Here is a 23757-nt window from a genome sequence, read left to right on the forward strand (position 1 = left end):
CAAATTTACTCACTTGATGCTTTAATGATGAAATTAAAAGGTGAACATCTAGTTCACTATCCCTGAGCTCTTTCAGCCTGATAGAAAATGAGATTGTGTCGCTGATGTTGCTGTCTGGTGAGCAATTTTCTTCCCCTTCACCTACCAAAATCATGAGCAGCAGGGAATAGTTTGTGGACTCTGCATCACTCAGCCACTTCTGATTATAACAACTCCTCTGCTCCAGACTCTGTTTGCCAACGTGGCTGCAGCTGCACATACACAATTCCCTAACACCATTCAGAATTTGCAGGTCAAATTTGTCTTGTGCCAAGGAAATACAGAATCATTCTGTTTTAACACAACACTTGTGGGGAGGAGAAAACCTGGGATCTTCAGTCAGCTCACCCACTAAACCTTGTCTATGAGACTTTCTGTGTTCAGAGTAAATGATTCCCACAAATGGAAGGGGGTCTAGACTCTGCTATCAAAGAAAGTCTAGACCTTTTCCAGTTCCAGTTCCAGGATCCTTTTCCAGTTTCTAGATCCTTTTCCAGTTTCTAGATCCTTTTCCATTTCTGGGATGTTGAAAACCTATGTGAGTATACAAGAAAATGTTACCTGAGTGTGAGGTAGTGAGTTTGCTTATGCCACGTTAAAGGTCATTTATAATTTTTGCATCACTGTGCAGTTCATTTGCTTCAAGGTTTTCAGAGCAATATAATTGACATCTCAATTTATTAACTGCTGTCTTTAAAGAAAATGGGGATTCTGAGATGGCTGGCCAGGAAAGAAACTGTTCATGAAGATACAAATGATATTATTGACTGCTTGACAAAGTTTTCAGTCTGATCTAAGATGTGTCAAGGAGTACATAAAGATTAGCCCTTTCATCCTGAGCAAATACAAAACAATTGTTAGAAAGATTTTGCTAAGGTATAGCTCTTTTTAAATTAGGAATATTTTTCCATTTGTAAAATTTTTGCAATAGAAAGCATTATGATTTAGAGTTTAAGAAACAGAAAACTTTTCATGACGTTTAAGAGATTGTGGAGATTAATTAAAGACAATTATGCAGAATACATGACAGAAAAAACTAAGAAGAACAAAGAGTTGGGGCACTAATAGTGCCTTAGTTTATAATCATTTAAGCCAGATTTCTCATAGGTTTAAGTGATCAGCTCCTTTCTTGGCCTCCTGGGTAAATAAGAGCACTGTTAGGCCATGAGTTGGAGTCCAAGTCTGACACTCAAGTCTGAAACTGATGAAACAGCTTTAAATATGAAATGTATCCTAATACATTACATTTCCCTCTCTTATGTGGATCTGCTTTCCAAGTAAGATTCTTGGGACTAGACATCATATACAGGCAAAGTGCAGGGAGATGATTAACACCATGAGAGAAAAATGGGTCTTTGAGGAAAGTAATGTATTTTGAGCTCTTTCTTTTCAGACTCTTTGCTGGGGAGGTTTTCTTTATTTCTTTTGTGATTTTTCTTCTGTATGTTTTCAATACAAATTTTACCATCAGGGTCACAAGAGACAGCATTTTTAAAATGGTGTAAGAATTACTAATTGTAAAGATATGAACATGCTCCCCACACAAGGATTTTTTTCCCCTTCACTACCAACAATTTTCTTTATCAGTATCTTTGGTTTTTTTTTTGATTGCCTAGGGAGATTTATAAACCTGCTATGTTTTTACTAAAAATGGTTTCTCAAACACCTTCCAGTTTATTTCAAGATCTAATTGAAAACTTCCCTCATGTGGGTTGGAAAAAACCTCAGGATGTTTGAAGTGCTTTCACCCCTGGCACAGGAGCCGTGCTCCTCTCACTGCTTTGTTGCCAGATCTCCTTCCGTGCTCTTTATATTCCTTGGGTCTAACCCCTCCTCTGCTGCTGCTTTCAGAAGTGCTCTTCCTGTGCTTTCCTCTCAATTCCCAGCCAAGAAAACAGGAAGAGAGGGAGAAGTGTGGTTGTGTTTCAAAACACACCCTGGCTCTCCCACTTAATCCCCCTGTAGCTGATTTATCGCCCTTCCTTTCACTGTCCCTTGTCCATCTCTCAAGTGGGAGCTTTTACCCCTCCTCTTTTGTGTTCTGCCTCCTCCAATTACTGGAGCCTGAAACTGCATTATTTCAGCAGCTACAAAGGTGGTGTTAAGATTGAGTTCATGGAACCAAATTATATTTTCTATTCAAGAATTGACAGTATGTTTTACTTCTCAGAAGTGAGATAGATGGAAAAATTAATAGAAACTGTGTTCTTATCTGGTGATGCCTCATGGGCCTTCAGACTCTCTCATGGCATGAACAGGTTGATAGATATATACAAAATAGGCTAAATTAAGGAAGATCATTTCTGAAGCATCCCTGTCTAATACTCTGAAATATCTATGTAGAATCCTTTAGAAGAGTAATAATAGATTATAAAGAAAGTTCATTTCTTCAGAAGAAAAGCCCTAATATTTCTTCAAAGAAAAAAATAGCTGAAATACTTCAAAGTATTTCAGCAAAGAAAGAGCAAAGAATAAATTACCGAAAAAACTTCTTTTATTCAATTCAAGAAATAAATGGTCTAAAACAATAATTATGTTGTTTTGGGCTGTAAACATATAAAAATTGAGCTATTTTACATATGAAAGCCAAGACACAAAGTGAACTATGCCTTACTGGGAACCAGTAATGAATCTATTTAAAAATTGTGTAAGCATGTATAAATACTCTCAGTAAATTCATGTTTTTATTGAATTCTTCACAATTTCAGCTGATTAGGTTGACACGTACCTAGACTTTCTTCCCAATTTAGAAAGCAAAAGGCAAGGAATTAGAATAATAAGATTTCAGATGGTATGGCACAGAAGAATTTAGCTAGTTCTCTTAGAGAAAACAAAGGTTGGACCGGATATCTTTTGAGGTCCCTTCCAACACTGTTATTCTGATTCTCTGAAATTCTAAATCTAACATATTATCAGCATGGGCAGTGATTTTCTCCTCCATCCCAGAGGATCATTTGCCTTGTGTTGGCTATAGGCTGTTGCTGTGTCCCTTCAGGAATGAACCAACCCCATTCATGTGATGTGTAATATTTGGGGCAAAATTCACGTGATTTGGCAGGGGACATCCCCTGGTTCTGCAAGAAAGTCCTGTGAAGTCCTACTATACCTTTATATACCTGTTCAAAACCAGAAAGATGTTTAGGAACTGGTCCTAAATTTCTCCTGACCATGGTAAATCTGTATATTTCACACCTCTTTTTATTTAAACCCTGTACTGTGTTGTGTTCTGTGTTGTTTCCGAGTCCTTTCTCTTCAAATCCTTCTTTGCTTTGTCCATTAGTGGAAAGACTCTTGTGTTGCTTTATTGGGGCCAGGATATTGGTCCAGTCTGAGTTACTTCCAGTCTAAAGGGGCCTTTAAGTGCCTTTAACAAAACAGAAATCTTGTCAAATTTGTGCAAACAGGGCTGGCTCCCTTTAAAAGCCGTGTGCTATTATAGCTGGATGATTAAATGAGCCTGGAAATTCTAAGAGAAGATAATCTTGCTCTGCTCTGTCAATGTAAAAAACTACTGAGCCTGTATCCTGTGCAGATTATTTGTTGGAGACTGAGTTGTTATTATCACTTAAAAGTCATGATGGCCCAGTGATTGCTTAAGCAAAAGGTGGCACATTCTTGGTAGGAGAGAAATGTAATCTGTACTTGATATTCTGATTGAATGTAAATATTATTCATGGCATATAGCTGAGTCCTCTTCCCTAGTGGTTTTATGGCTTGGGCTTCATTGGTCTTCTATTGCTGAGCTACATCATTTCCTAAATATATCATCTGTATTGGAAGCACTTAACAAGTTCTGGATTGACAGAGTGTATGGATCAGTGAAGCTGGAGACCATTTATCTTTTAAATTATCTAAACATATTCTTCCCACTGTGTCTACTTTGGTTGTTATGTTTGGGTCATGACATATACTGTAAAGGCCTTTTGATATTTTTCTGAAAATACTTAATATTTTATGAGGTATCCTTAAGGAGGAGAAAGACATCAGAAAGACTCTTTCTGATTCCCTTTCTCTCTTGACAAGCCCAGGAGTGGATTTCCAGTGGCAATTACAGACTCAGAGGGCAGGAAAGGGTCAGAGCTTATGTCCAAAATGCCAGGCTGATCCAGGCCTCATGTGAAGATAACTGGTATGCCATTTGCAAAACTGACTCTTTCATAAGACCAAATTTATATGGAATGTCTTTGTGTGGCATTTCTAACCCCATTTCAGTGGCCATTTCATCACATACCCCTTGAAGGAGACATCTTTACATCCTAACTGCTCCATCTGAAAAAAATGTATATTTTGTCCTGAAATACACCCCAGCTAGAAACACTGAAACTGTGTTTCTGAAAGGGATCAGCAGCTCCCACCATGCATTCCAGGCATGGATTGTGGACAGAGTTTCCATGGCCTGAGTCAGAGCTAGGAGCTGGAAGACATTTAATTACATTCAATGCTTCCCAGTTTTGGAGCCCAGAGGCAGAGCGGAGAGCTCTTACCACACAGAGGCAGATCAGAGTATCCTTTGCTGTGTGTTCAGTGTTTCTGTTTTTTGTTTGCAAGGATCTGAGACAACCTCACAGCTGATGGCTGCAGCATCTCCATCCCTGCCTTCATTCAGGCCGTGTAACTTGTTGCATAAACCCCATCAGGATGGGTTAGCTCCTCTTTGCAGAGCACCCTCTGAATGCTGAACAGCGCTTGCCTTTTATCTACACCTATTGGTACACACAGAACTTGGATTTAAAGGTCCTGTGTGTGATGTGCCTGCCTTAACAGGGGCTTTTTGTGTCTTCCAGGAGCTGTGCTCAGCTCAGTCCATTAGGGTAATGCTACTTGCTCAGTGGAGTCACTTATGATTTACACTGGGGTAAGTGAGACTGGAAGCTGGGCCTTGATCTTTTTAATGCAAATTCATCAATTCTGTTAGATAAAAGATGAAAGGAATCTATTACATTCCTCAGTCATCTCTTGAAACAAAATCATTTGATTGGTTCCAGGCAGTAAGAAGTCCTTACTCCTGCAGTTATCTCCAGACTTGAAACCTTGAGTTAGTGACCAAAGCTCTTACTGGAGATATTTATTTTTCATAGGTAGTGATTAATGATGAGTGCTAATAATGACAGAAGTGATTTCCAAGTTAAAATGTAAGAATGCAAAACTTAAGGTGAACATGTTCCTCTGGTGTTTGACTGAGCAGTGTGTGTTTAAAGACACACACCTTCTTGTACTTCAAAATGTTTCATTCTCCTTTGAAATCCACACCTTGATGTTGATCTGACAGTGGTGCAAATGAGAGGGTGACAGAGGTCTCCCTGATGTAAAATCAAAGTGAATTCAGATGCACAGTGCAGACACTGGAGGAGTGTGAAGCACAGAGCACGTAAACATAACAAATAGCTGCACATGCAAAAGTACAGCAAGTGCCAAATGTCTACAATACTGCAAATTAACTGCTATGACAGGAGATCTTGCAGTGCTGTTCTGAATGGGAAAGCAGAACTCGATTACAGAGATCATAAAATCACCCCCTCCCTTGATCTTCAGCTGCCTAAACCAGGAGAGGCAGGAAGAGCTGGCTCTGAACTAACAATCTTTTATGGGTGATGGATGTGGCACTGCTTTGTCCAGTAAAATTGCTGATTTACTAATAGTTAAAAAATAAATCCTTTGTGATGACACCAACCTCTCCAACCTGCTAAAGAAAGTGCAAACAGATGGGTATCTGTGTGACTGTGAGTGATGAAAGCAGTCTGCAGAAATATCCACAGCTCCTGAGCAGAACGGATATTGCAGCGTGCAGGAACATCACCAGCATCCCCATTAGGATATATTCATTTACTTTGTGCCAACAGTATGACCAATGATACTGGGTGGTTTGATTTACTAGATCTGCCTCTTCTAGCAAAAAAGAAACAGATATTTTATACAAAAGTGAAATGTGCCCAGGGAAGCCTGGACAGATTTAAATTCCTCAGGCTTTCCTCTTTATTGCAATGCCAGCAGACTTAAGGGACTTTTGACCCTGCTAGTAAATTTTTAAATAAATGTAGGATACCTGCTTTATGGGTCTGAAAGGGACAGGAATAGCTTTTTGTTTCTGATAGGAGAATCTGTTTAAAAAAAAAAATCACTTCCCTCTATATGTGAAATTCCATACTGGCTTTTCTTTAAGACTGTTCTGATGTACTTCAAAAAAAATTGCAACCAAGTCTGGTCTGTTTAAAGTGGTACAAACTACAAATATAAGCCAGGTAAAATATGTGAGAACAGAATGAGGCCCTGCATTTTTAGAGCAGATAAATGTAGCTCAGAAACTTATTTTTAGAGTTACATAGTTTGCAGTAAGTCAAGCACTTCAAGAGATGAATACCTATCACATATCAATGCTGAGGAAATGGTACTTTGTTGATTATAAATCAAAATTGAAGGAATTTTTGGGTGCAGCTCATCAAACACTGACTTAGGAAACAATTTTCCTCTGGAATATTTTTCTCCTCAGCAGCCTACAAAGGTAGTTGGGTAATTTTTGTGGTTTTGGTATGAAGAAATACTTATCCTTTAATCCTTAAATCACTGCAATTGACTATAATTTCATGTGAAAAGCAGCCAATAAAAGTACAAAATAGGGATTAGCAGGAGCATTTTTAGATTAAAATTACTTGAGTTGGAAAGAAGTGGCACATAATCTCAGTACCTTCACAGGCACTGTAGCAAGTTGAAGAGGATTTGTTCTGTTTCATTTGAAGACTGATGGCATAAGTTACAAGGGATAGAAGCTATTATTACAACAGGGAGGATTTCACAATAATCATAATCCACAACTGTACATAAATTTAATTGAGAGTTAATTCTTTTTTGTCTGATATCTTTTAATAATCAATGCTATACAATACTTCTGCTTCTACTGGCAAAGCACTTGGGAAGCAGAGTTAAACCCATCATTTTGGCCATAAATTAGGACACTCATAAAGCTGCAACAATTGCTTCCATTTCTAAGTATTAAAACAAATGACTACTCTCATTTAACCTCGAGGCACAAGATTCTCATTGCTTGCATTGTGATATAACTCACAGGAGTGAATATAAGCTTCTGTTGGAACAAAAAAAATAATTCCTCTTCATTCCCTTCCTGAAGTGTTCAAGCTGGCATCATTTCCAGCATGAAGTCCTGGCTCAGTTTGCATATTCAAGAGAAAAATGTAAAACAATCCCCCTGCCTCTGATGTACAGCTCACTTTTGAAGGAAGCAAGTACTTGTTTCAGGTCCTGATACCTGGGATATTTCTTAAATCTTTGCCTGGAGTTGTATATGGCAGGTATGAATCACAGCAAATGGCAGCTTCTCTCTGCATTCCCCTTTCCAGAACACAGACAAATTTATTGGTTAATGTTTATATAAGCACAGTGTAAGTGTGCCTGATTTACTGTACCAATACCTGCAGCTGTAGAATGCCTGTTCTACTCAACAGCATTTAAAGGACCTTTGGGGTGCACAATGTGTGTCCCATTATCCCATTAATGACAAGGCTCAGCTTTGGGCAATAACAGAAAAGTTATTTATATGCACAATGATTTTTTTTCTTCCTCAACCACTTTTACAGCTTTCCCAAGTTATAGAAGAGTCAATAGCTGGCTTAGTGATGCTGGCAGACTAAGTAATACTTTGTACATACTCATTGCTAGGGAGAGAAAAATGTTGAGTTTATTTTTGTGACCTTTAGATTCTGAGAACTGGCTAAAATCAATTTATAGTTCCACGAGATTGGATGATACCTACACTAAGCAGTAAAATTGCTCCCACTTTGATAGAGTGTGTGAAAATATAACAGCAAGGTAACAGCCATTGATTTGGGTACAGAATGGGAAGTGAAGGGGGGTTGGTCAGGTGTGGGAGGTCAGGGAACAATTTGGCAGGTTTCAGCCACTCTGACTTGAATACTTAGGAAAAAGATTTCAAGGAATCTAACCTGGCAACAGCTGTTATTAAGGAATAAACATGAGTAGCCCTGGCAGTAAAAATGGGACAATCATCCAGACTGTACCGTAGAACCATACATTGAATTATGGGAATATCATTGAGAGAGAGCAGGATCAGATGACAGCTGTGTCAGTGCCATTTTGTGCCTGGGGTCAGGACACAGCTTTTCTTTCACCACAGCAGAAGACCTCTTTTAATGAGGCCTTCTCTTCAGTCCTCACAGATTAATGGGAGCAGCTGATTTTCAGAGCTCCCCGAGGAAGATTACTGCTTAGGCTATGAATAATACTACAAAAATTCTTTAATTATCTGTTGCCTTCAGTCGTTTGTATAGTTCTTCTTACATGACACTTTGTTTATTATTGTCTTCACAGGTCACCTTGCAGAACAGATACCTTACAGAAGAATTAGGAAAGAAGGAGGGCTGAGTGATACTGGCACGTATCTATCACATCATGTTCTGATCTTACTGAGGAGGAAACGAGTCCTGCATTCCTGTGCCAGTGCATGGCAGAAACACAGATGTGGTGATTCAGTACAGATGTAGTGATTCATACCACTGAACAAGTCCTGACATGAAGAATTCCCCCTAGTAGCAAATGAGGTGGTTCATCTACTGGATTTACATGGAGCCATGTATTGCTGAAATAATTCCTGCCGGCTGCTCCTCAGCTGAGAGTGACACAACACAGCCACCAGCACTTGATCCCAGAGCTCAGAGTGTTGTGGTGCCCTGCTAGGTCACACTGTCTCACAGCCTTTCTGTTGTCATCTTATTGTAGGGGTTCCGTGCTGTTGTCTCCTCATCACAAAAGTTTCACACCTTCTTGGTGTTTTCTCACAGGCAGCTCCTCAGAGCACTGACTCTTTCTTCTTCACAAAGCAGCCAACTGACTCCAGTTCCCTTCTCAACCACCCCACTCTTTTATAGCACTCTCCTTCTCATTGCTTACACCTGTGGCCTGTTAAAGGCAGGCCTGTTCCTAATCTTTGCTAATTGGCCCAGCTGCAACTCCTTCGGGGTAAGATTATTTTCTACGCTTTGTTTTCTTATATTCTATCTCTCTACACCTTTCTATGCAAAACCTTTGTAAAAATTCAAAAAAACCAGCACGTACCTGCTCTGGGGACTTTGGTACAGCTCCGACCATTTCCAACAAAGCCAGCAGGGCAGCGGCCACAGAGGTACCCGAGGTAGGGGGGCTTGCGGTCAAAGCAGGGCGCTCCAGGGAAGCACGGCCTGCTGGCACAGCTGGGCACCTGTGCCACAGCCCCTGCACGGCCAAAACAGGGCATTTATTCAGCATTTATCAGATGAAACACATACCTAAAGTTTAGCCCAGCAAAAGCTTTGTAACTGCTTTTGTTCTTTTCAAGTCTAATTAATGCGAAATGTTCGCAAACCTTGAGCCGAAGATGGGAATGTGGCACCTGTGCCACAGCCCCTGCACAGCCAAAACAGGACAGGTCAAGCATTTATTCACCATTTATCAGATGAAACACATACCTAAAGTTTAGCCCAGCTAAAGCTTTGTAACTGCTTTTGTTCTTTTCAAGTCTAATTAATGCGAAATGTTCACAAACCTTGAGCCAAAGATGGGAATGTCCTGTAGGCACAGTGCAACAGAGCAGCTGTTTCTCATTAAAGCAAGATTTATTAGTCCTCTAATTGCATGTTTTCAAGTTTATTACTTGAAGTTGTTTGGCGTTTATCATGTAAAATATAGAAAATGTAATTTTCAGCATAAGTGAAAGATTAACTGAGTGAAAAAAGGTATTATTTGACATCTTTTTGGTCTTTTATAATTGGAAGGTAATTATCAAACCTTACAGCACCTATACTGTACTTTTGAAATTACACTGTGAAGTACATATGTTTCTGATCTGGAAATCATCCTTAATGTGCCAAACCTTGTATTACAGAAAACTGCTTTAATTATCTTAGGACTATGTGCAAAATTTGACACTCTGGTAGTATATAATATTTTAGAACTTATGATGTCACTGAATAGCAAGTGTATATGAACTGCCTGTGAAGTATTTAATAGTGTCAAGGCAGACAACAGATGATGAATAGAATCTTAATGATGGTTGTAGATCCTTTTTAATTGCTTCCAGTGAGGTCTCCATCGTGATTCTCATGTATTTTCTGCATTATTCTTGAACTTTACCTAGAGTATCATGATATAGGATACCTGCAGGAGGCAGGCTCTGCTTAGGGGCTGGCTGGACTGGTACAGATATTTTTAAAAAAGAGAGTAAAAAAAAATTCTTTTATTTTACATGCAAAATATGTTATTTTTACATATAATATATGTATATAATATATGTATATAATACATGCACATATTAGATATAATATATATACCTATACATAATACACATATATTATATATAATATATGTATACAATATATACATATATTATATGCACACACATATATTATATGCACACACATATATGTTATTTTTACATATAAAATATGTTATTTATCTGTTGTCTCTGTACAACATATATGACCAATCTCAATTTTTTGCTGCCTGCTTTCACTGGAAAATCAATTAAAAATGTAACACTCATTAGAGCGGGACCAACACAAGCATGGTGCAGGTGCACACCCATGTCAGAGAGTGCTGCACCTCTGGGAAAAGCTACTGCCACAGGCAAGTTCATTCCTTGAGTTGATCTCATGATTAAAACTCAGTAGCAATTCAATGGCTGCCCATTAAATACTGAAATAAAACACCAGCATCACTTGGTAATGGCAAGCTGGCATAAGCTGCCACTTTTATCATCTTCCTTGGCATTGATCACTATAATTTGGGGTGGTTTTGTCCTACCTCAGAAGTGGTGATGTCTAATCAAGCCTGACCACTCTGATTGTTATCATTGTAATGCCTCACTTCCACGTCAAATTGTTTAGCAGCAGTCCACAGTCTGATGTATTGAATAGTTTTTTTCTATCTCAAATTTTCTTTTGTTATAAACAGCTAGTTTGTGTTTGCTGTTAAGGTGTTAAAATTAATGATTTCTGAATCCATAATCTGCCCCAAATGGAAAAGATTTATATCCTTGTATACCTACCTTGCCTATCACTTATGTTAAAATTCTTAATTACAGGAGAATCCTTTGTCTCCAAGGATTGCAGTGGCTGCTTAACCTTAGTCCTGTTCAATTCACCTTTGCCACTGCTTAAAGCTTCTGTAACATCAGCAGCAAGCACAGCTGTGGAAAATATCACAGAGACAAAAACAAGGTGTTAGAGCTCAGCTGTGATTGATGATAAAAACCCACAGCAGCAGCAAATCAGGTAACCTGGCATAAATTTACCCTGGAAGCCAACAAGCAAATAAAGGCAGGTTAGGTGGGTCCAGCTGCTGGCATACAGCAAAGTTTTAACCAGTTATTATTATGAAATTATTATGGCTAAGCATTCTGAACTTTGCCTGTCTGGGGTCCTGAATGTGCACTGTGATTTTTTTACTGGGCTCAGGTCAAGCAGTGTCTGACAGTGCTGCCCCTTGGATGAGGATGCTGTGCCTCACCCTGGGAGCTGTGCTCTGGCTGAGTTTTGCCTCTCCTTGAAACCTCTGCTTCTCTCTGAAACTCTGGTGGGTGTGTTTGTCAGTCAGTTCAGCTGCCAGCTTTGTGTGCATGGAAACACTTTTGTGAAAAGTGCACGTGGATGCCATGAAGAAACTCTGAAAAAATGGGATTTTCTGCATAATTTTAAGGTAGTGAATTAGGGGTAAAGTCTATGTGGATAGTGCTGCAAGCTAAACAATTATTGCCTTGGGTGTGTTGAATATTCTTTGCTCTTAATAGAGCCTGAAATTCTGACTCTTTATATATATATTAAACAATACAATGAGCTGTTTCTCACTTTGGAAGCTACAGAACAACTTCAATCCTTCTTCTCTTTATACTCATTTAGGCAAGGAAGGTAAGAGCAGGAATGTTAAGTTTCTGAATCAGAGCTAAAAATAATGATTTCTATCCTGTCCTAGGTGAACAAATAAGCCCTCAGGTTTATTCCTTCTAATAAACTTCCATTTCAGAAACAGGTTGTTTTTTTCTGTAATTAAAAAATGCAAAATAAGAAATGTTACATTTTTCAAAAGCACATTATTTGGTATATCCCTCCTTTGTGGATCAAGTTAACCACTAAAACATGCATTTGTGAAACAGATGCAAAATCACTTTGAAATAACCAATGTGGCCAAATGATACAGCACAGAAAACTTTATATACAGGTGTTTGGCAATGTGATTGAAGGAATGTTTGGTAAATCTGGCAAAAGCAGTGCTGCTGGTGCCAGGGTCCTGCAGCTTCCACTCAGTCTGTTTACAGTGGATATTTCTTTCCTTTCTGTAGTTAATATGAGGAAATGTTAATGGCTGCACAGGAAATATCTGCATCTTCCACTTGGATTTCTTTGGAAATACCAAGAAACAAAACAACCGAAAAAGTCTTCAAGTGTTGATTTATTGCCTTCTGCCTAAAAAAAAAAAGAAAAATTCTTTTGGAGAAGGCTTTTGTCCATGTGACTGGAACAAGCAGACTGTGTGTGAGTCACATCAAGTGCACTGGCAAGGTCTCAGAGTCACTGTAGGCTCCCCAGTGAAGAGTCTGTTGCTCTAAAAGCAAATATTGAGCAGATCTAAAACTGTTCATGACCCTTTCCTTCACCTCAGGGATCTGAGGAATGACTTCATGCCAAGCATTCCCTGGGCTGTGTCCTCTAATGAAAGCACACCTTGGAAACAGAGGTGAAAGGATGGAAGGGTTGGGCACATTGGCCTTTCTCTTACTCTCCTAGCAGCTCTCACCCAAAGCAAAATCAGCCCTGGAGGTGCTCACCAAATGGATGTATATTTAGGTGTGAAATAGTGGGGAATGTGCAGTGTCCTTGGTAAATTATCTATCTGTAAAGTGCTCTTTTGTAGGCTGTGGTGCTCCTTCTCCACCAGAATGAAAGACAGCAGAGCAATTTGCAAATATCCACATTAATATAACATGACAATAGTCTGATTTGTACATTTAAGGGTCTGTACTTGAAATGAGTGGCAAAATACTCAATTAGGGATAATAGTAGTAGAATTGAACCCATTCCCCCCCAGTCTCTTAAAATAAATCATGTAAAGCACTTACATTTGCAAGTTTTACCATCTCCCTCCATCCCAGTGGGGCAAATTCCACATGCATAAGATCCAAAGGTATTCATACAAGACACTCCAGGAAAACAAAGACCCTCTTCACATTCATTCTTGTCTTCCTGGCAAGTGAGCCCTGTGGCAAAGCAAAGGGGAAGTTAATCAGGAAAGGTTCCCTGTTTATAGTTCAGCTCGAATGTTGAAGCAGACAAAGGGTCACTTCTCAGCTGCAAACTCATTACAGGGTATGTCACTCATGTTCCAGCCAAATTCCCCACTGTCTCACTTAAACCTGCTTTTATCACACTGTTTATTGCTGTCATTATTGGCACCAGAAGTGCTGAATTTGAGACTACTGCTCATGGAAAGCTGTGCATGTTAAATAAAAATGCACATAAATGAAATTAATATTGCCCCTTCATGTCATGCCTTTGCTGCTGTTTTTGTTATCTTGTTAATGTGAGATCTGTGGCATGTACTGAAGAACCCCATGAATTTCACCATTTTGGCTTCAGGATATGAGGAGCCATGTACTGACCTCTATTGTACTTTCTGTTTCCATGTGAACCTCACACAACTGTGAACTGGCCTGATAGAGGCTGGTTGAAGGTAAACCTTACAAAATGATCACAGTTCTAAAAAGCAACCCAAATTTTTCAATTTAAAATCAAAATTTGAAGGAACATTCTGAAAATGTCACTGAGCCACAGCGCTGGTATTCAGAGGACAGGCTGCCACAGGATCTGAATCCAAAACAGTATCTCTTGACTACTGCTGATTTTAGAAAGAAGGTTTTAAAAATCCCTTAAAGAAACTGATTTTCAAATTCACAACTTTGAGTGATTTAATGAATCAAATTAAGGGAGGGTAACCCAAAAGATAAAATCACTATCTGAACAGCAATGAGGCAGAGTAACCAAATGTAATGTTGTTTAAAACTTCTCCAGGCTGCAGGTGCTGCTGTCTCTGCACTTGGGCAAACTTGCTTGGCTACTGCTGGTCACAGGATGTACAGCCCTGGGGGCAGCCACAAACCAGCCCTGACCACTTTTATTAATTTAATATAATTTTATTCCCTGCAGGAATAAACAAGGAGATTGGGACAGCTTCTGGAGAATCCAGGGACATGCCTCAACACACAGCACCAGGTACAGAAAGGTTTGATCCATATCAGATATCCAGCTTTATTGGGACAAAAGGTCTAAGAATAAAAGATTTTTTTTTTTCTTTCAAAAAATACATTTGTCACAGAGGAATGAATTGCAGGATGATAAAACCAGAGAATTATTATTCACCTCCTACAACATAATCTCTCATTGCTTCAGCATTGCAGACAGCTTCCACTAGTCCTTTCATGTTAAAATAGTATCTCACTGTAGAAAAACTCAAATTGAAGTCTCTTTATAGTTTGAGCTGCCTAAAAAGCCAGTGACATCTTCCCATGCCTGCTTCTTCTTGAGGAAAAAAAGAGCAGCAGCAAGAAAGCTGCATCCCTTTTCCTGTGCCATCTCAACATAATTTATTAAGGTTTTCATGCTTCTTGCTTCATTTATTGAAACTGGACATCACACAGCATTGTAGGTCTGGGCTTACCTTTTTCCTTCCCTTGTTAAATTTTGGCTGACTGTTTATATTTCATCATATTTCAATTATCACATTCCTGGCATCAGGCTGCTTTTCTCTGATGCTGATTTCTGGTGATGCATTGGGAAATTATTAGACATCACATGGAAAATATTGAATGAGTAGCCCTCTGATTAAATTAGCAATTACTTTCTTTCTCTGAGTATCATACAAAGACTGAACATGCCACCATAAACAATGAGAGGAGGATCAAAGTTCCCAGTTCCAGTAACAACAGTCACTTCTCCCTTGGTCCCTCTCATACTTCCCCTCTCACCTTTAAATACTCTTTTTTTTTTTCACTGCAAAGGGTTGTCTTTCATATCTCAAAGACAAAGGCATTACAGAAATCAAAGGAACGCCATAAGTAACAAGATGAAATTCAGCCCCTTGGCTGATTTTTGTGATGTAAAGGTGAAACTACGCAAGCACTGCTTGTCACACAGAGATTTTAAACAGTGTCTGACCAATTTGGGCGTAATGACAAACCTGATGAATCCAAGGAGAAATGTTTGCAAAGACTGAAACTTGGCTGCATGATGCTGAAGAAGCAGCAGAAATGGACATGAAACTGCACCAAGAAGTGTCAATTATGCTGTTTACAGGACCTCCTGTGCACTGTAGCACAGGGGAGTCTCAACTGTCTTGGCACTGCTACAGTACAAATAAAAATAATAGGAATAGAAGTTCATCAAATTCCAAGGCTGAACCATCTGTTTGTGTGCCAGCTATATTTCTCCATCCCTGCATGGGAAGTTGTTTGAGAAAATAAAGTCCTTTCATGCCTCGATAGGAGCTGACCACCAACAGATGCAAAGAAAGATTTTTTGCTCACATTAAGCTGACTCTAAAGGAACAGAAAAATCCCCTTTAGGGTCTCTATGGCTATTAGAAACCAGTAACAGATCCTGTGAGTTTCTTCAGTTTCCTGAAATATAAAATGAAATTGTGGTTCCATCTTGCTGCCCATCCCACACCCAACTTTGTACTAATCACTGCTGTATGGGGAAAGAAATAATGATTTTGTGATTGGGATAGTTATCAAGGATGAGTTCTCAGGTGGCTGATGTTCTTGCTTTTGTGGCCAAAAGAATAAACAACAGGGAGCTTTGTTATCTTGTTGACAATGCAGATGAAAAATGAATGAGCTTTGAACACTCAGAAATCCAGTAATAACTCTGGATCAGCCTTCTCTCAGATTTCCTACTGGTTTTTCTCCCTGCCTTGTTGCCATTCTTACGTTTTACCCTCACACTGGTGCACCTGAGCTGCTGCTTCCCTTGCAGGGCTGTTGGGGAAGCTCTCACAAGTTCACTTCTTGTTTCTACTGCCTGCTTGCTGTCATTTGTAAAGGTTTGATGGGGAAGTGGTGCTGTCACTTGAGCTGCACAGCACTGCCTTCTCATTAGATTATTGATGGTTTTCTGGGGAATTGAGGCATAAACACAGCATCAAGAATGAGCTTTTATTGTTGTCACCGAACCTGCCCTGAAGTAAAATCATCTGCTTCCCAGCTGGCTTGCAGCTCCACTTGTTTATAATTTTTCACCTGCTATTAAAATTTTGAGATGTATTCCTTTTTCACTCAATCATATCTTATTTTATTTTCTTTTGTTGCTTGTGTTTTGGCATTTTGGGAAGAACAACAAAACCCTCGCACTGTTATTTAACTTGCAAGATCTAAAGGTGCAGGAGAACCTGGTTTTTCTCTGCCATCAAAGTTCTGTGTGCCCTTGTCTCTCCAGCCAGCAGGTCCACTGAAGTTATTAACTCATGGAATTATACTGGTTTTTATTCACTTAATCAAACCCCTTACAGGCAATCAAAACTTCTTCTCATTGTGTAGCTCCATAAATTACACCTTAAAAATTCCCAGTTCTTTCCAGGGGATTACAGACATTCTGCATGTGTTTGGTTGGCTTAGGGATTTTTATATTTTGATCAAACTTCTATGTTAGAGCTTTATTCTCCATGCTTAGGCTTAGTGCTCTTGCCTCAGTGGAGTCTCAGGTGGTTTAGAGACTTTGGACAGCAGCAGGCTTTGGCCACCAGGTAGCATTACCTGGAGTCAACACAGATGAGGTGTCACAGAACTTTTAGGCCATTTTCATGGACTTCTGAAGGATTTTTATTTTTCATTTCTGATGGAATTTTACAGAAATGCAATCTGGGCTTGCAGTCCCACATGACCAAAGCAATAAAGCTGCTGACAGGCAGGAGGGGTACTTTGCCCACTGAGGAAAATCTGTTCACTGCTTTTGTTTAAAAATTAGTGTTTTTCTGTATATATGCACAATAAGCAGTAATAATTATGTGCATTTGATGTTGCTTCTACTTTAGTTTTAAAACCTATAACACTGGCAGCAGCCAACCTCAAGAATGTGAACAGAGCAGGGGGTCAAGTGATCATCTTTCTTCCCTTAATTTCTTAAAATCACATTTTGGCCAGCTGTTCTGGTTTTGGCTTGGATGTAATTCCAGGGCACTAGCCTGGAAGAGTTTCAGGGGTTAGAGTTTGTTTCATCATCATGTCTGACAACTCACTGGGCTTGTGATTTTCTAGTGCTTAAATTTAACAAAGCTTCAAGCAGGACTAATTTATTTTTCCATGTTTTCCATATCTTCTTCTTCTTCTTCTTCTTCTTTCTAGACCTAAGAAACCTCATTTAATTCTTGTTCTTTCCTCAGCTTAATTAAGTGAAATCCTCCTGTCAAGTGCAAAAAGGCCCTGGATCTTTGCCTTTTCTCTCTTTCACTCAGTCTTCTCCTTCCTCCATGAGATCATTGATCCATGAGATCCACGAGATCTCCTTGCATCCATGAGATCATGGATGGACAAACCCATGGGAAACGAGCAGGAAGCAACCGAGATCTGGGAGGTTCACATCCTCCTTGAGTGATCATTTCAGGACAGCAGAGCTTTAGGCCATTTTCCCTCATTATTAGATAGAGAAATATTATCTTTCTCTGTCTACAGCTAAGCCATGGCAGCAGAAGAGCAGGACTAAATTTTCAGTCCATTTGGCAGATGTTGGTGGTGCCATACTCAAAGAATCCTGTAGCTCAGTACATCTGTGGTTAAAGCAGAGATGCAAACAGAGAAGTGTTACCTCCCAGACCAGGGGGGCATTGACAAGAGTAGCTCCCCACGCTGTCCACGCAGGTCCCGCTGCCACAGGGGTTCGATTTGCAGTCCCTGATGTCTTCCTGGCAGAATTCTCCATCAAATCCATTTGGGCACAAGCACAGGTATTCACCAAGGCCTGGAGGGTATTTAATATTGGTGACACACGTGCCACCACTGAGGCAGCTGCAGGGCTTCACTCCAAGCTGGAAAAGTCAAAAGGGGATTTTGGTAAGGTTCCTCTGAATAATCACAGCTGGGATGTGGATTGCTATCCTTTAGGAAGGGAGAGATTTGCACTGCAAACATGTTATCCACTATTATGGAAACTTATTTCAATTTCCTTTGTCTAGATGGATGGTCTTATACTCACTGTACTTATTTATTTGACTGAGAGCTCGACTTCAAAGGGATTTCTTTTTTCATCATTTAGGGGCACATTCTGACTTCTTATAAGGATAAAAACCCCAATCCTGTTTGCTGTAACAGCAGATTTCACATTGTATCTGAGGGCAGAATTTGTTCCTTATTCTTCAAAGAAGAAAGGAGAAATCTTTTCTCTTTGCCTGCCTGCCCACCTTCCTCTTTCACATTACAAATGTCTCCCAGGCAGGAACATGACTGTGGCATTCCTTATCTGGTGTCTCCCTTCAGGAAAGGGAGATCCATGGTTGTATTTTACGTATGTACAAGAACTGCATTTCCACAGATTCAAAGCTCTGCATTATCTCCCCCAGATAACACAGGTCTAGCTTGAAATATTTCCATTAAAGCCATATCTAGGCTCCAGTTTCCCTTTTGCTGTGTGGGTTCAGCAGATTGGTATTTTGTGGTTTGAATGAGTAAAAATAGGAATCTCTGGGAATAAAAATCTTTTCTTCACGAAACTGTTCTTATGTCAAGAGTTTGTGTCCTGCTTTATTATCTTATCTGATCAGAGGATTAATATTAGACCATACAATAAAGACAAAGCCATGCACAAGCTCTGCCAAGAAACTTAGAGTGTGGAGTAAAGACATAAGAGCAAGACGTCCTCTAAAAATATCATTGAGAATGAGTTATAATCTCCATTTTATAGTTAAAGCCTGGTCTTTTATGTTATATGCTTTTTTTTGTGCAATCCAGATGCAAAATGTGAATTTTAAAGCAGATTAATGAACCATTAAAAGGCTCTGCAAGAATGTTCTTTCAAACAGCAATCAATAGCACTCTCTCTGTGTATATAGTTTCTGTGTTCTCAGAGATATTTATTCCATTAATTGATCATTATTGCTGTGCTGGATATTATACACTTATGAGGAAATAGCTGAAGCCTTCTTTTTCAAGACAATAACAAATTATCAGCTATGATGACAATTGCACAATGGTGTTGACGTGACAAAACAGGTTTGTTTTGTTTTTCAAGTGTTCTTTCCCTTACCTCAATGGAGTATCTGCTCTGTGCATTGCACTCATCTGACACAGTGAATTCAAAGGTCTGCATTTCTTCTGAATCCACTTTCCAGAGGAGCAGGCCAGCAGGAGAGAGCCTGGCATCCCGTGGCCCAGCCTCCAAGATGAATAGCACAGCTGACCCTTCTGGATCCACTGCTATTAGCTGGTAAACAAAATTCTCACCAATAAATGTCAGCAGCTGGCTGGAGGGGGCCTGGAACACAGGAGGCAGGTTGTCTAAACAGCAAAAATGAAACCATGATTACATAAACTCCAGTTTCTCCCACGTAAAGGTTCTCAGTGAGGGTCTTTGAAGGAAAGCTCTCAAAGAAAACATGCAGATCATACACAGAGGCTGATGGAGGAAGAGATTTGTGTGTTAGAGGCAGCAAATAGCTTTACCAAAAGAACACCATTTTCCTCCCCCTTTTTTTGGTGCCCTATGCTGAATTTTTGTCCCATCCTGCACTTGGATTAATTTTGATGCACTATCTGATACATGGGAGTAAATAATACATGATTTCTATAACCTCCCCCTAGTCCCAGTTCTTCTTAAAACTGTATTTACTTATATACCTTATACATATTTACATACATATTTAATCCACCTATCATCCATCCATTTAAACATACATAAAATGAATCTCAAAATGCTGAATGACAAATGAACTGGGCAGGCAACTCAGAAGGAAAAATAAATTGTAACCCTTCCACTGAGTAGAGTCTCTTGCCTTTACCCATGAGGAGTAATTAAACAAGCAGTTTGAGTGAATCCAGTTGGGCATTTCATCAGGAACAAAGGTCATTTCAGTGCCAGAGACTGTCCATCCCCAGTGACAGGGATGTGCATCATGTCACCACTGGCACTGTTATTTCCAGGGTTGCTGTTTACATTCACTATTTCCTTGATGAAGATAAACCCCCCCTAATTTTACAAGGGTATTTAGCAGTAGAAGATAAATGCTACCTGAAGACACTTTCAATGTACATAGGTAAGGAGGACAAGGTAGAGAAAATGATTACATTTTATAATTAGAAACCAAGGAAAAGTAAGATCAGATGAGTACCCTGAGGTGACAGCAGCTCTTTTTGGGCCAGGAATTTCATCTCCATGTCCTAAGCCTCCTCAGTCTCAAGGCATCTTTCCTCTTTAGCCAGCAGTACAAATTGACAGGTATTGATATTTAAAGGAATCTTCTCACAGTGTAATTTGACCATATTTATGTTTAACTTAAAGCACATTTCTAATACCCAGGATTAATTTCAAGCCGTGCTCTAACATTATGAACTATATATGTGTTCTCATAAAGACTCCTTGCACTATGCTCATGGGAAATCATCATTAGGAGTTTTTTTTTTGTGGTGCATATAATTTTTATCCAACTTTGCTTTTCATAGCACGGCTTAGATGATGCAATTATTTAAATATGTGTCTCCTTTATTGCTGCTGTGTTATGAGAGCTTTCTAAAATGCTTGTCCAGCAGCTTGTCCTGGCATAACTGTTGAAAGCTTCCATCTATTCATTTACCTTTTATTTTCCAAACACTAAAGCCATGGAGCCCATAAAAGTTGTGCCCAAAGTAATCGATGAAATATTGATGCAGGCTATGCATTTATGGATAAACACAAAGGTGTTAACTGAATGGATGGTAAGTGGAAGTGGTAGGCACAAAATAGCATAAAATCAGATGTTCTGCAAGGAGTCTGTGGAGGAGAGTTTCTAATCCTACAGAGATCTTCTTGCCATCCAGTAAATATATATTCACTCCCCCTATTACTGCAGAACTTTTAAAGAAGTTCTCACACTTTTGAAAAAAAGGCGTGACAAACCCTTTCTTCTGAATATTTTTAAATTTTGACATCATTTAAAAGTGAACCATGACGTGCGTCAGAGTTCCCAAATCACTTTTAGTTTTATAAATTTCAAAACAAATGCAGTTTTTATTTTTCAAACCCTTTCCTGAATTTGACAATCAAGCTGTCTTGGTATTAGTAATGAGTCTGTCTGTAACACCCAGGACCAGCTCATCCCTGGGGATGCTGCTGCTCTGGCCAGCAGAATATGAGGTCAGGTTGGATGTGGCTCTGAGCAACCCGGTCTAGTGGTAGGTGTCTCTGCCCATGGCAGGGAGTGGGACAAGATGATCTTTGAGATCCATTTCAAACCCTTCAAAACTTTCTATGATTCTATGACAGAAAGGAGGCAAGGTTTGTGAGTCACAGATAATATCCCTCGTTGGATTAAATATTTTTCTGGTGAAAAAAACACAGCTTTCAAGTGTACAGACTCTCTTTCACATCTAACTCACCCTTAGGCATTTTAACTACTCATCCAAATGGATTTTTAGTTGGCCCATTTTTGGGATGTAATAAAACCCCAAACAACTGAAGCAGGCTGGTTCTGTGACTCACACACCTTTCTGTAATGTGTTTGGGTCTACAAAGCCTAAAATGCAGAGAAACGCCTTCTGGAAGCACCACATGAATTTATATAAAAGCAGTAATATAATCTTTATATTGACCAGATGCAAACATGTGAGGGAGGAGATGGGCTGTGAGGATAATGCTGCTGGAAGCACAGATTGTCTGTAAAGAGTGGGCTGAGCAATGGTTGTTGTTTACACTGGGCAGGTAGCCATGAAAAAACTATGATTCAGTCTTCATCCTTCAGGAGATGCTTCAAAAGGCAGCCTCCCCATGACCCCTGCCTCGAGGGGCTGCAGAATGAGGGTTCTGTGGCACTGAAGGTAATGAGTGCCTGATCCCTATCACTTGGACTCCCTGCCAAGCCAGGCTCTGCTATGAGGCATTTCATAGGATTTGGTTCAGCAAAAGGAAGCAATTCTTGCAGACACCAAAAATACATGCTAGTGTTTTAAAAACAGTATTTTCCCCAAATTGCCTCCTTAAAGATTTGTACCTGCGAGATGCTGACAGAGATATTTAGGGCTCATCACCTTTAGCTGATAGACTTGGGCACTGCATGGGGCACTGGCATATCAAATTCTAATTTTCAGGCATTTTTTTCATTTATTAATCTGAGATTTATCAGGTTTCAGACAGAACAAGGTGTATAGTGCATGCAGAGGAGTCTGCATTTCTGATGCACCCAATTATTCCCACTAGAAACAGTCCATGTGCACTCACAGGATAGATTCAGCTAAATGGAGGGATGATATATTTCATAAATTACGTCATAAATTCCCAGATAAGTGCTTCTAAATTCTAGAAAAGAAACCCCTGTCTTACTTTCATTAACAGACCAGGTGAACTTAGAAATGTCAGGTTCACAGAGAAGACAAGGGCTTGTAGGGCTTGACTCTCCTTCACCATAGCAAAGTCCATCTATATTGCATGTATTTTCCTGCCAAAAAAAAAAAAAAAGGAAATAAAAAGAGGTGGGAGCTGAAGGTAATGGAAAAAAAAAGGAATAAAAAGATAGGAAATTAGCAATTATTAATTTCTGGATATAAGCAGAAAATCACTTGTCTCTTGAAACAAGGAAACAGCGGCAATTTAAATGTTGGTGCTTTTTGCTTGCAGTGAGGAAACTGTGGAAGTTTTCCAGCCCCAGACTGGGATCCTTGTAGCTTTGAATGTTTTAGCTTAGAAGAAGGGGTGTTGCTTTGTCATAAATGGGTGATGGATCCAGGAGAATGTGACTCTAATGTGACTCTTTTCCCATTTGCACACTCATGTGGTCGATGTCGTCACTGTTCCCAGCTGTGACTGTTCATATGGGGAGTATCAGGTGTCCATGAAAGGTCAGCTCCACCAGACTCCCAAAGCCTGAGACTAGACTATTTCCATTTGAAATACTGGAATCCTGCTCTTCATAAACATTTGCAAAAGCAAATTCTGCTGTAGCAAATTCTGCTATAAAGGCAGAATAAAGAAGTGCATTAGAATTAAGGCTCCCATGAGGGAGCTGCAGAGGAGAGCTGAGCACATCCCTGGTGTCTTGGTGGGGCAGAACATCCCAAAAGCCATCTGTGAGGGGATGCTCTGTGGGCACAGCAGCCTTTGGGCTGACCTGCTCCTCTCATGGGTTGAAGGCATTTGGGTTATCTAAGAAGGGAACGCAGGAATTAACAGATGGAGTTAAAGATCTATCCCATGGGAAGATCCTATGGAGGAGTCAGGCCTTGTAGCCTGTGCTGGGCAGGTGGGACTTTATCTGACCATGCAGATTCCCAGAAAAACATGGAATAATCCTGGGAACAAGGGGGATGTCCTTGCCACAGTGGGACAGCAGGACAGACAAACTACCAAACATATTTTTCTCTTTCCTTCCTTTGTTTTTCTGAGACTGAGATGTGTCCTGTTACTGGGCCTGTGTTTTCTGCCTACTGCTTTACTGGTGTCCCAAACTACTTCTGCAAACTGCATTAGTCAGTAATACCACTTTAGGGTAATG

At 39.7% G+C, this 23757-nt stretch overlaps 1 protein-coding gene across 1 annotated transcript in view; it reads right to left on the reverse strand.

Moving 5' to 3' along the window:
• LOC136558957 (von Willebrand factor D and EGF domain-containing protein-like) overlaps positions 1-23757 on the reverse strand; it is a 170991-nt gene that overhangs the window by 42276 nt on the left and 104958 nt on the right. Inside the window, exons 15-20 of the mRNA XM_066553782.1 lie at positions 22590-22704; positions 19326-19576; positions 17892-18111; positions 13157-13294; positions 11090-11230; positions 9124-9279 (exon numbers count right to left, since the gene is read on the reverse strand). Of these exons, the coding sequence (XP_066409879.1) occupies positions 9124-9279; positions 11090-11230; positions 13157-13294; positions 17892-18111; positions 19326-19576; positions 22590-22704 (1021 nt within the window). The remainder of the gene's footprint in view (positions 1-9123; positions 9280-11089; positions 11231-13156; positions 13295-17891; positions 18112-19325; positions 19577-22589; positions 22705-23757) is intronic.

The sequence above is a fragment of the Molothrus aeneus genome, chromosome 7, assembly GCF_037042795.1.
Source record: "Molothrus aeneus isolate 106 chromosome 7, BPBGC_Maene_1.0, whole genome shotgun sequence".
In the NCBI taxonomy this organism is placed as follows: Eukaryota; Metazoa; Chordata; class Aves; order Passeriformes; family Icteridae; genus Molothrus; species Molothrus aeneus.